The following is a 13,238-nucleotide window of genomic DNA, read 5'->3' as shown; positions in this document are numbered from 1 at the left end:
GAGCCTAAATCACCTTCATCGCCAACAGATTTTCAGTGTGTTATTCAGTGTATGCTGTAAAAACTATCAAAACCTTTTGTAGGAACAGTAAAATCCAACATTAATTGGCATATTTAAATAATGGAGACAAATTGTCCTGAAACTTTTGACTGGCAGTATATGTACACTGTGTAGGGCTGAAGGCAAATTAAACACTACAGCTGTGGAAGAAACTACAGGCTCAGGGACACAGCTGAGTTACCACAGTGACGGCTGACCAGAGTTATTTTGGCATGTTTATTGAAGAACAATTAAACTAAAAAGGGAGGGGCCGGTGAGGGAGGAAATGAGGCTGGTGGGATGGTAGAGGGGGTGGAATGCCTCTGCCGAGGGGTCACTCAGGTGGGAATCAAGTGTTGCCAGGGTGAGTAAAAATACACACATGAGCACTTTACTGAATGGATTAACTTGTCAATGGAAGTTTGGATGTTGTCATGGGAACAAGCCACCCCACCTAAGGTTCATGAGCCCCCCTAAACATTTAATCAAGGTCTAGCTACAATTTATCAATTTACTGACAAGGAAATGTTTACATACTGTCTCAAAGCACACTGTAAATGATTATGGTCACATTTTTATACGGTGTAGCTTAAAATCTCTGGAGAAACACTTGATCGTCAGCAGTGACAGGGTTAAGTGTTAGAGTTAGTGTTCAGTTTTTAGAATTAGAATCAAAGATAGGGTTATGGTTGGGATTTGGATTTTAGATTAAGGTTAGTGTCACAGTGAAAGTTAAATAAATAGATAAATACATTTTTAAAACATTTTAATTATAGTATTATATTGTGCTCATTTTTCATGGTCCAGTTTTTTATTGCTGTACATCTGTCTAATGGTCACCTGAAATGTAGATGAAACCATTATCAATATTGACTAAAATCACTGTACCTACAATATACCTACTATACTATATACTATATCTACTGGGGAGTGTACCACCTACAGTGACTCATGATAAGTTTAGAGTAGTGACTGCTGCAATTTGTGTTTCCTCAGACCAGCCTGATCACTGTGGAGGAGCTGAAGGACAGGAGCCAGTATGTGCCTCTAACTCTCATCAGAGAGAAAGGAACTTATGGAAGTGTAACTGTGAATTTTGAGGTGAGCACCACAGATTTAATCTCACGCTTTAGTTTTCAAAATGTGTAAAATATTTGCAGGTTTATAATGTGGATTTGGTCCTTGAGGGCCTAGTGGTGTTTGAATAGGTCAAATTATTTATTTCTGTTCTCATACATTCCAGTAATAAGGGGAATATTTTGAACTAACAGATATTTGGAGAGCCAAACCCAGCAAGTGAAGATTTGAGTCCGGACAGAGGAAACATCACTATTCCACCTGGCCGAGCAGTGGTGGTCTTCAGTATACTCATACAGGATGATAAGGTACATATAAACTCTAAATGACATGATTAATATAAAACATGTTGGAGTACGAACACAGGTTTGAAAACTGATTTTACACCATTTCTAACGCTGCAGAACAACTACACTTTTACAGCTTCATGTAAGAATTGTGACGGACATAAGTCTGGAAAATGAAACAGTGGCAACAGAAGAACGTTTTTCATTCGGATGCAGTTTATCAGCAACTAACTCACCTTTAATACACTTCAGCATTTTTAGTGTTAGAGAATGTACCAAATTCACCTTTGTTTACTGACATTTAACAAATGCTGGAAGTGATGCATATATTATTGTATCTTGCAATGGAATATCTTTTGCAAGCCAATAATATCTGCATTTATTTTTGAATAAATGTGTTTTGGGTGGCATGATGGTGTAGCAGGTAGTGTTACAGTCACACAGCTCCAGGGACTTGGAGGTTGTGGGTTCAAGTCCAACTCCGGGTGACTGTCTGTGAGGAGTTTGATGTGTTCTCTCCGTGTCCACATGGACACCCCCTCTGGGTGCTCCGCTTTCCTCCCATGGTCCAAAAACACATGTTGGTAGGTGGATTGGCTACTCAAATGTGGCAATAGGTGTGAGTATGTGAGTGAATGTGAGTGTGTGTCACTCTGCGAAAGCCAAGATCTTTGTCATTGGTTGCTTATTAGAAGTTCATTTAACAATTCAAAGAGTAAATATTTTCTAATTAAATCATAAGACATAACAGCTTTACAATGATAGTTATGAAAATGTTTCTTCTTCCCAGGTTCCAGAAGATGATGAGATCTTCACTGTGCAATTGACAGGAGTGGTTGGAGGAGCGTTACTGGACCCCAACAGGACCAGTGTGCAGATTAAAATCTCTCGTAACGATGCCCCTGTGCACTTCACTCAGCCCTCGTTAGTTGTGCTCGAAAGTGCTGGGGTCATAAATCTGACTGTTACTCGAGGCAGAACTGATGATGGACTCCTCATTGGCTCCGATGACAAAGAAGTGTCTGTCAATTATGCCGTGCTCACTGGGACTGGATCGGCCAGTGCCACCCTGTCAGAGGACTTTGTGGACCCCCAGGCTAGAAGGCTGGTGGTTTTTCCTCCGGGGGTTCACGAAACAGTGCTACGCTTTAACATCATTGATGATACTGTTCCGGAAATTGCAGAATCCTTTCAAGTGGTTCTTCTTGAAGATACTCTATTGGGTGATGCAGTTCTAGTGTCTCCTAGCCTTGTGCAGGTGACCATCGAGCCTAATGACAAACCCTATGGGGTGCTGTCAATCAGCACTGTATCTCAGATGCAGCCAGTTGTAATTAATGAAGACACACACACAAGGTGAGTGGAATTTGGATTGTAACAGGAGTCATAGGCTGTTATATATCTGTACTGCTGTTTATCTAACACCGATGCCCCCTTTATTACGAATGTCTGTTAGCCAAGATATGTTGATGTGTTGGTCTCTTGGCTGTAAAGGATTACATCTAATACATAATGGTAATTCATACAGCGATTGACACAGGGACACAACAGGTATTGCCACTGTCACACAACTCTATGGTCCTGGGTTTGTTGGTTCGAGTCCAGCCTCAGGCAACAGTCTGTGAGGACTGTTTGGCTTGTTTCCCCTATGTCTGTGTTGGTTTCTTCCAGGTGCTCCTGTTTACACCCACAGTCCAAAACACACATTGGTAGGTGAACTGGTTACTCAAAACTGTCCATAGCTGTGGGCCAATGTGTGTGTGTGTTTGTGTGGTGCCCTGTGATGGGCCGCTTATCCAGTTCAAGGAATCACTGATATCCAGTTCTACTTGGAATCACTGAGCGCAAGGTGGTAACACACCTTGGAGGGGGCTGCCAGTCCTTTTTATTGTCCATTGCAATGTTCATGTCTTCTAAGCCAAGAGTAATGATTTATGCACATTGTCTGCACAACACTATTGGTGGGATATGGCGTCTGATACACTGTAGCTGTATTAGCCTTGTAGCACCAGTTCAAAACGAAAGAACAAAGATTTGGATGGAAAATTGTGCTGCAATATGTATTTGTGTAAATGAGGATTGTTTTGCAGAAGGATAATTTTGATAGGCAATAATAATGATAAAAATAAGTGGTGGTGCAGAGTACAGCACATGTTCAGTAAATTGGTGCCAAACCTCACACCAGTTAACTGTGAAGTAGCCTTGGCTATAAGATAGCCATGACCTAAAAGTTAGAGAAATAACTGGAAATGATGGAAGTGACAGAACAGTCCCCCCCACATTTTTTCCCCACATTTTATTTATGTAAAAGAAGCCTTCTTTTTCTTTTCTAGGTTTGAGGGCATCACTGTTGTGAGAAATGGAGGAACTCATGGTGTTGTCTCAGTGAACTGGACTATAACACGGAACTCCACAGATCGGACCCCTGTGACCAGTGACCTGCTCCCAGCTTCTGGAACTCTGAGGTTCGCCGAGGGGCAGATGACTGCCACCCTGCCTTTAAATATCACTCAGGATAATCTTCCTGAAGAGGCAGAGGCTTTCCTACTTAGACTCATGCCTGCCTCTGTCCTGGGAGGAGCTGAAGTGGGCGAACCCATGGAGGTCAGTGACACTATTCATGAGATCTAGGATCAGGTTGAAATTTCAATGGTCTAGGCTGAACTGAAACTGCTTGTGATGGATGAGCTTTAATTGTTTGTTCACTGCATTCTTTTTTGGATGTAAATAGACTAAGGTGGCAAGACTTACTTGCAAGACTGGACCAGCTTTACAGACTAGTGCCAAAATGTGACAAAACCGACTCGGTCTACAACTTTGGTTGGACCAAGTGTGGCCCTCAGTATATCTGCCTATGAAGCCTATTCACCTTATTCTGCCATGCCCCTGTTTAACAGTTTCTTCCAAGATTTTCTGGTAATTTGGTGAAGTACAGAGGCATATGTGTGGACTTAAGGTGTATTGTGTGTTTTTAAATAAAGAAGGTGAGTAAATAACGTCATGATTAATGATGTAATTTCCTGTTTCGAAGATAACATTAGCCTTGACTTGTGACATATTTAACACTAGACGTGGCTGGGTGTTTATTTGGCCATTGGGATTTAATTGACTAGCCTTACCCTGAGCGGTGTATTGGTTTTGGGATAGTAATCAGCGTGGCGCTTGGAGTGAAACCAAACCAAGATGGCTCCTTGCTTGCTGTCATGGATAATAAGGTTAATAGAAGTTCAGCCACAGTTCAGATGCCTTCTGAATGAGACACAATACATGGCAGGCAAAAACGAGAAAAAAAAGGCATTTGCATATATGAGTCCTTGCAGACGCATTTCTAAGATTGACATTATGAGGTTGGAAAATTGGACATGTTTATGTACATAAAACCAGACCAGTTTTAAAATGGACATCAGGGGGAAAATATTAGAAAATAATAGGATTTTCTTTTGTATTTTGTCAGTGATAAATTCGAACGTGAAGAGCCTTAAAGTGTAAAACCCTCAGTATTTCCCTGTTTCACTTCATCATACAGCACTCATCCCAGGCTATATTTCTGCTTAATTTTGGGTGGGAACAGGAAGTCATGTCTGACAGTTCATCCCTGGATCACTCGGAGAAGTCTGTGTGGAATGTCTGGACATTCCCAGCAGACCCTGGATCAGTTTCTCTTTGGTTCCTTCGTAACAGAACGGTGGAAAACTGTTTTCTGTTCAGAATTCATCCCTGCAGGCCATCTGGATCCCAGGCTCTGTCAGCAGGAGGATGTGGTCTGAACAGAACCTTTTGGCTCAGCGACGTCTGCGCACTGCTGGTCGCATTATGTGTCACCTGGGTGTTCCCTTCATGTGGTCCTAGTGGAAAATCAAGCTACCAGAATAGTGCGAACGTGTGTGTTCCTGTGCTTTATAACTTGCCTGTCGTAGGTTTGCGTCTTGATTATGTGTGAAAGGAGTGGGTAGATCCAGCCCTTGTTTACGTTTAAGCCCTTAAATTGCACCAGTGCATAAATGCGGTAGCTCGCTCCCACTGATCTTACATGAGCATGTGGCCCACAGGACTTGACTCAGCACCATGTGAGGGACCGGCGCAGAGGCTGGAATTACAGCTTGTACATGTCAAACGTCCATAAATTTACCGTGAAAAATCATCCCCTGCAAATCGCAAAGCAAAATATTGACAGAAGGCTTTCGCATGCCCCAGATAACGGCGGGAAAAGTGGAGAGAGGAATAATAAAGTGGCTTGTGAATGCTTTTTTTTTTTTTTTTTTTTTTTTTTTTTGCCTGTGAGGTCTAATGAAAGAGAAAGGCTTACTAAGATTAGCATGCTGCATGGTTTTATGTAGTTGGCCTTGTGTTAAATCTGTTTAGAGAATAAGAGCTGTTACAGCTGGGAAAATCATGACAAAAGTTCAGGGATAGAAGACTGATTTACTAATGATATGGTTACCAGCTTGTACATGGCTAGATGACCACAATTACAATGTACCTTATCACCACAAGAGCACATTTAATAGTATTTTAAAGATGGACCTCTACTGTATGATTAAAGTGAAGGTTTGGTGAAAATGAAGCTTACACCATTTCCCACATACAGCGCCCTCCATAATTATTGGCACCCCTGGTTAAAATGTGTTAAAAGCCTTAAAATATATATATTTTTTTTTTTTTTTGCAGAAGCATAATCTCACTCTGAAACAAATTTAGAAAAAAAATTGAGTTCCTTCAACTCAAGTGAAGAAAAAAAAAAAGTAACTAACTAAGAAATAATTATTTCCCATAAAATGACACAATTATTGGCACCTTTAACAATTTCTTGAAATAAATGTATTTGAACCATTTATGTCATTTCTACTGTAGTGTATAAAGTGGATCAAAGTATCTAGGAACCTTTAATTAGTAATTCATTACTTCCTGTTTCCCCTGGGGTATAAATATGGCGTTACACAGAGGCCTATTTTATTTACTCACTCTTAACCGTGGGAAATACAAGAGAACACACTATTCAAGTAAGGCAGTTGTGTGTCGACCTTCATAAATCAGGCATTAGCTTCATGAAAATAGCCACTTACCTCATGATGCCTTTATCTACAATCAGAACAATCATCAAAAAGTTCAAAATATCTGGAACTGTGACAGACAAGCCTAGAAGAGGACACAAGTGTGTCTTGCCACCACGCACAGTGAGAAGGGTGTTAAAAGAAGTAAAAAGTTCTTCAAAGCTCACTGTAAGAGGACTGAATCAAATGGTAGCAGCATGGTGTTACATGGTCTCCCAAACAACCATCAGGTGCTATCTACATGCCAACAAGCTGTTTGGGAGGCATGCTCGGAGAAAGCCTTTTCTGAGTTACACTCATAAGCGTAAATGGGTGGAGTTTGCCAAGCGCTTTTGGGATATTAACTGGGACTGTGTGCTTTAGTCAGATGAGACCAAGATAGAGCTTTTTGGCAACAAAAGCTCTAAGTGGGTCTGGCGTAACACCAAGGATGAGTACGCAGAAAAACACCTCATGCTCACTGTTAAGTATGAGGAAGGATCATTGATGCTGTGGGCCTGTTTCTCCTCCAAAGGACCTGGGAAACTTGTAAGGATACATGGGATCATGAACTCTTTGAAATATCAGGACATTTTGAATCCGAATCTGGTGGCCTCTGCCCGAAAGCCGAAGATTGGTTGTCACTGGGACTTTCAGCAAGATAATGACCCTAAACATCTGGCCAAATCTACTCAAAAATGGTTCACAAGTTACAAAATCAAGCTCCTCTCATGGCCATCTCAGTGCCCAGACCTCAACCCAATAGAAAACCTGTGGGGTGAGCTGAAGAGGAGAGTGCATAGGAGAAGACCCAGGACTCTGGACAATTCAGAGAGGTTGTGCAAAGAGGAATGGTCAAAGATCCCTCTTTCTGTATTTTCTCATCTTGTGAAGAGGGTTTTTTTTTCCCTTGTTTAAATAAAATGTAGTAGCCCTTGGTCTCCAATGTCTCTGAGTCCAAATACAGCTTTGGTCTCCTCCTCTTGTTGAATAATTAATGAAGGCAGTATGGTTGTGTTTAATTTTCCACCACACTGGCTGTAAACTATTGAACTGAATGAGCAGCAGTAATCACATTTACGTACACTAGCCATGTAGCTTCATTGCTAAACTAAACATGCTCCAGACATCAAACATTTGCTGAGACTACATGAACAATGGAGGAAAGTCATGTGTTCACCAAGGTATCAGTTTAATCCTACATTAGAAGTCTGTCTCTGTTACTTGTTAGCTACATTAGCCTTGGAGCTCCCACACTAAATATAGTAGCAGACTTTGGTTCTTGGTTTCTTGTCTACCAAACTAATATATGAGGGGACTTATTTTTATTCACCAAAATATCTTCTTAAAAAAAGGCATTCTCCAGCTTTAATTCTACATTCTTCTCCATCCACAGGTGGTGTTCTACATTCAGGACAGCGATGATGTCTATGGACGATTTGGCTTCCATCCCAACGACACTCAGAGCATCCAGAGCCGTCCTGATGTGCGTTTCCTCTCCCTCAGTTTTCTGCGGGAGGGGGGCACACTGGGAGAGGTGCGTCTGGCGCTCACTGCCCTCTATATACCTGCTGGGCCACTGGACCCGGACCGGGCAAGAGAAGGTGTGCTAAATGGTACCAGTGCCAACAGCCTGCTGTTCAGCTCTGGTCAGTCAAGGGTCCAGCTCATCCTGCCCATCCGCAATGATGCCTTTCTGCAGAACGGAGCCCACTTTCTCATACAGGTACTGTGCCTCCATAGACAATTAAGAGTTAAAATTCAGAGATGTTGGGCTGTGGATATGTAAGTGGGTCTGAAGAGATGGACATTGTGTATGTCCGTTGATTAACGTTATTTTTTATGGCTCTTGTTTGCCTGTCCAGTCCTCTCTGAATCTCGCTTTAGACCTGGAAGTACAACCTTGAGTGTCCTAACATTTTATCCCCTTTGACTACAAGAGTCTCTCCATCAGCTTGCTCAGCAATTAACAATCTTGAGTCTTGGTGATGTGTGGGGTTTGGGTTGTTGCCATAGGGTTTGTGTTGCTTCCCAAACAAATAACCCCCTTCAAGCAATGCCGAGAAATAAACACAAGACAAAAAACCTGGCACTTAGAAATGCTTGAGAGCTGCTTCAAGAAAGAGACAAGATACAGAATAAACACCCACACTAACATATGCACCCACAGTGCATACTGAGTGACAGTGAGAAGTGCTCATCTGAGCGCTCAATTCATGGTCTTACTATTCCTGTAACAATGAACATGTCCCTACCAACATGCTCAACTTTAATTTGCAAAACCAACAACCATTTGGTTAACAATACACTTCTAATTCTACACTGAATCTAAGGATCTGAGCTTTCTGACAGTTGGCATGGTTTTATAATGTCATGCTTCACTGTGAAGTCGTAGGCCCATTTTATTCTACACTTACGAAATCAGTGTGTAGGTTTTTTTCTTAAACATAGACAAACAGGACACTGGTTGCATTACAGTGGTCCTTTTTAAGAATTAGTTTTAATGTGTCGAGTTCAGCAAAAATGTTTCAAAATAACGGGGAAAAGTTAATTTAACGTTTTCCCCCATTTTTGTTCAGTTAATATGTACACAACTAAGTTTTAAGTTTCAATATTTGTTCTTGCCTTTTCAACACAATATTACCCATCCGAGGCAGGGAGTCCAAGAGAGCACAGTTGGGCTTGCTCTATGGGTGGGTAAGATGGCCCCTTTCTCCCCAATCACTGCTCACAGGGATAGCCAGCATGGGTGTCTGTCAACTAATGTGATCTGGGATGTTTGGTGCAACAGTTTGAAAAGAAACAGTGGCTGGTTTCATAAATCTCTGAGGAAACATGTACTAGCTCTCACCCTACCAGACTTAGCAGCTGGGGTCTGCTGGTGTGTGGAGATTAGCTGTTAGGTGGAATATGTGATGAATAATACCTGGGGAGGTCAAATAGTTCTTTGGTTCTTTAGTTCTTTGGTGATTCTTGTTGCATCAACTTCTTATTTGTCATTCATTAAATTCATTCCTCCTCAGCTGGAGAGCGTGCAGTTGGTGAGCATTACTCCCCCGATTCCCTCAATGAGCCCACGCTTTGGAGGAGCCATCAACATCTCCCTGCTCATCATACCAGACATTGCTAACGGGGAGATCGGGTTCACCAGCAACCGGACAGTGGAGGCAGTAGAACCAGAGGACACAAACAGCAGCATGGTACATCACACATTACATCACAAGTCAACTGCTCTGTCCATTGCAATCGAACATTCACTGGGAGTTTCCACTAAATCGAAGAGAATTTAATAGGTAGTGTGCCCCTTTCTGCTGCTGGAGATAGCCTCCAGGTTTGCGCTGTAGAGCAGTGGAACTGTGCTTTTCTAGTCTGATGCAGCAGCATCTAATACCATTGGAATGAGTTGGAGTGGTGTTGGTGATCCAGAACTAATCATCAAGCATCAGTATCTGTCCTAACTTTACCAGCACCTCCTGTAAAGCCTTCTCAGGAAAGTAGATGCTGTTCCTGCAGCAAAGGGGGGCAAAATACCTATTAATACCCTTAGTGGCAGTTGTATGGTAATGGTATACTTTTCTGAATATGACTCCTGTGCTGTTCTTGAGCATATTCTCACTCATTCTAGATTGTTCTTCCACTGAGGCGGGACGGTACAGATGGTCAAGCTGTAGTCTTCTGGAGTGTTCGACCTATCGGCGAGAACCGAGTTGATGTGACTAGAGATGACCTTACGCCTTTCTCCGGTTCAGTCACTTTCCTCTCGGGACAAAGTGAAGCCAACATCAGCATCATAATCATGGCTGACAATGTCCCAGAAATCAACGAGACTGTGCTCCTCACTTTAGACAGGTGCTGTCAGCTTCTTGCTTCTTCATATGTTCGGGCTGGTTAGCCACTAATACTGATGTTTGGACTGGGTTTTGTCTGTTTAGCTGATATGACTGTGGATATGTTTGGGTTTGTAGTTCAAATGTCACATTTAGTTCTTCAGTACTCAGGACCACCACAGTGTGGGTATTATTTGGGTAGTGAAATGTTTAGTTCAGAAGTGACATTCAGATATATAAACTCCAGCAACACTGCTGTGTCTGATCCACGTGTACCGACACAACACACAATAATGCACCACCGTTTCAGTGTCACTCCAGTGCTGAGAATGATCCACCACTCAATCTATACCTGCTCTGTGAGGGCCCTGACTATTGAAAAACAGGATGAAATGGGTCAAACAGAGTATGCAGAACAATTAAGAGCTGTATGGGCAATGGAGCTGAGGGAATGGACAGAAACAAGGAGAAAGTCATAATGTTGTGGCTGAACAGTGTGTAGCTCCAGTCAAAGGTTTGGACACTTCTGAGTTAACATTCTTCATTTTGAGGCCTAACGTACAGAACAGAATGTTTTTCTGATGGAAAAAAAAGATTCAGATGTTAAAAGAGCTTCATTCACAAAAATGTTTCATTTATGAAAAAATATTTTTGAAAGTGTACTTATTGGTTATTTTTGAAAAAAAAATCCTTCTGAAGAACTGCTACCTTTATCTTTTTAAGAATAAAACTCTTTTTAATGTTTTGCTGTGACATAGTAAAACGACTTTTGGTTCCTTAAAAAGGTTTCAAAGGACGGTTCAAGAGTACATATCATTGTATTTATGTTTTTTTTTTTCAGGATGCTACAGGGTGGGCCATTTATATGGATACACCTTAATAAAATGGGAATGGTTGGTGATATTTACTTCCTGTTGGTGGCACATTAGTATATGGGAGGGGGGAAACTTTTCAAGATGGGTGGTGACCATGGCAGCCATTTTAAAGTCAGCCATTTTGGATCCAACTTTTGTTTTTTCAATGGGAAGAGGGTCATGTGACACATAAAACTGATTGGGAATTTCACAAGAAAAACAATGGTGTGCTTGGTTTTAACATAACTTTATTCTTTCATGAGTTATTTACAGGTTTCTGACCACTTATAAAATGTGTTCAAAGTGCTGCCCATTGTGTTAGATTGTCAATGCAACCCTCTTCTCCCACTCTTCATACACTGATATTTCTGACCGCAGGAGAAATGCTAGCACAGGATCCAGTATCCGTAGTTTCAGGTGCTTATAACTTTCAAGAATGAAGTTACGTTAAAACCAAGCACACCATTGTTTTTCTTGTGAAATTCCCAATCAGTTTGATGTGTCACATGACCCTCTTCCCATTGAAAAAAACAAAAGTTGGATCCAAAATGGCCGACTTCAAAATGGCCACCATGGTCACCACCCATCTTGAAAAGTTTCCCCCCTCCCATATACTAATGTGCCACAAACAGGAAGTTAATATCACCAACCATTCCCATTTTATTAAGGTGTATCCATATAAATGGCCCACCTTGTATAACAGAAAAATGGGGTAAAACTGTGGAAGGGCACTGTATGAAAAGATGTTCCCACAAAAAGTTAATGCGAACCAGAAAGAAAATTCTAACAATAGCAGTAAGAGCTGTACGCGGTGACTTAAGTGCTGTGTTATTGGTTATCCCTCAGTAAAGACCCCTCTGATATTCATGAGTTCTTACGGGAACACTCCTTCTGCTTGCCTCCCACTCCCGCTTTTCCACAGGGTAGAGACTGCACACTTTGTAGTGTACTTCGGGTGAGTGTACACTGAAGGGACTCTGCCCTTTTGTGTGCTGTGAATCAACACTTTGTTACGATGGACCACTTTGGGCCTTGCTTTAACGTTTCAAATTGGGGAGGTCTCTTTCATCTGGGTGTGTGAAATGAAGAGAAAGGGTGTGTGTATGTGTTAGTCTGCGTGCGTGCATGCAAATAGCCTATGCGTGTGTGAAGTGAATGAGTCAGTCCGGCCTAGTGCTCTCTTTTCTCATTTAGCACCTAATTTACCCACTTCCTTTATGACCTGCTGTAAAGGCATCAGTGTTTGTATGCATGCGGCACATCTTCTGAATGCATTTGTTTGGAATGCTGCTGCCTGTCTGCCCTTTGTCTGCTATTTTAGTAATTATCTGGAGCTTCTAGAGTTGGCTCAGCCCAAGCCGAGCTCAGTTAAAACACAGGAACCCCTGCTGGGGTGGGGGTAGGCTAGAGGGCCGTCCTGAAACATGGCTCACCCGAGCAGCCCCGCAGACAGGCCAGCCACAAACAGGAGCTACTCTAGTACCAGTTTTCACACTTTGAAATGTGTGTTTTTGTATTACCCCTGATTTAATATGTCAGACCTCAGTCTGATAGTATTAAAAGTTGCAATGAAAAATAATGCACTGAGTTAATGCTGCTCCTGGTCCAGCACTACAGAAACTGCACTATGTAACTTCTGGAGAGGGGAAGGAGACCACCCCCCTTCCCCACCCCTCCCTCTTGAGTTCAGGATAGTACTATAAAAGTGAATTATTCTCTGCAACTGTAGGGGGACCCCAGGAGCAAAAATGTAACAAAAAAAACCTAATGTTACTTTTAAAATTCTAAACTATTTCATTAATGTCGAAATAACATACATTCCACTGAAGTAAATTCAATGCTTTACTCCTTTTTTTTAGTTCACACACAGTTATCCAACTTGTGTCTGCTGAGTCTGGGAACACTCTATTTACTGCTGTTGCTTTTTTTATTGGCACAGGACAAATGTTGAGAACCAGATTCTGAAGCCTGGCTTCACCAGCCGGGAGATTGTCATCATGGAGAACGACGACCCGGGCGGAGTTTTTGAGTTTTCACCTGTGTCCAAAGGCCCCTGGGTCATTAATGTGAGAACGCTGGACGTGCACAAGTCAGAGAACAATTTATTTAATTTCCACTCAGAAA

The 13,238-nt window shown here is 41.9% G+C and overlaps 1 protein-coding gene across 1 annotated transcript in view; it reads left to right on the top strand.

Annotated features, from left to right (window-relative positions):
- The window catches only part of LOC136676674 (adhesion G-protein coupled receptor V1-like), a 138,626-nt gene that overhangs the window by 6,338 nt on the left and 119,050 nt on the right, over positions 1-13,238 (top strand). The window contains exons 4-11 of the mRNA XM_066653831.1: positions 1,036-1,140; positions 1,311-1,424; positions 2,194-2,759; positions 3,737-4,007; positions 7,830-8,159; positions 9,457-9,633; positions 10,059-10,282; positions 13,054-13,180. Coding sequence (XP_066509928.1) covers positions 1,036-1,140; positions 1,311-1,424; positions 2,194-2,759; positions 3,737-4,007; positions 7,830-8,159; positions 9,457-9,633; positions 10,059-10,282; positions 13,054-13,180 — 1,914 coding nt within the window. The remainder of the gene's footprint in view (positions 1-1,035; positions 1,141-1,310; positions 1,425-2,193; positions 2,760-3,736; positions 4,008-7,829; positions 8,160-9,456; positions 9,634-10,058; positions 10,283-13,053; positions 13,181-13,238) is intronic.

The sequence above is a fragment of the Hoplias malabaricus genome, chromosome X2 (genome assembly GCF_029633855.1).
Source record: "Hoplias malabaricus isolate fHopMal1 chromosome X2, fHopMal1.hap1, whole genome shotgun sequence".
In the NCBI taxonomy this organism is placed as follows: domain Eukaryota; kingdom Metazoa; phylum Chordata; class Actinopteri; order Characiformes; family Erythrinidae; genus Hoplias; species Hoplias malabaricus.
This window is presented reverse-complemented; position numbering and strand designations above follow the sequence as displayed.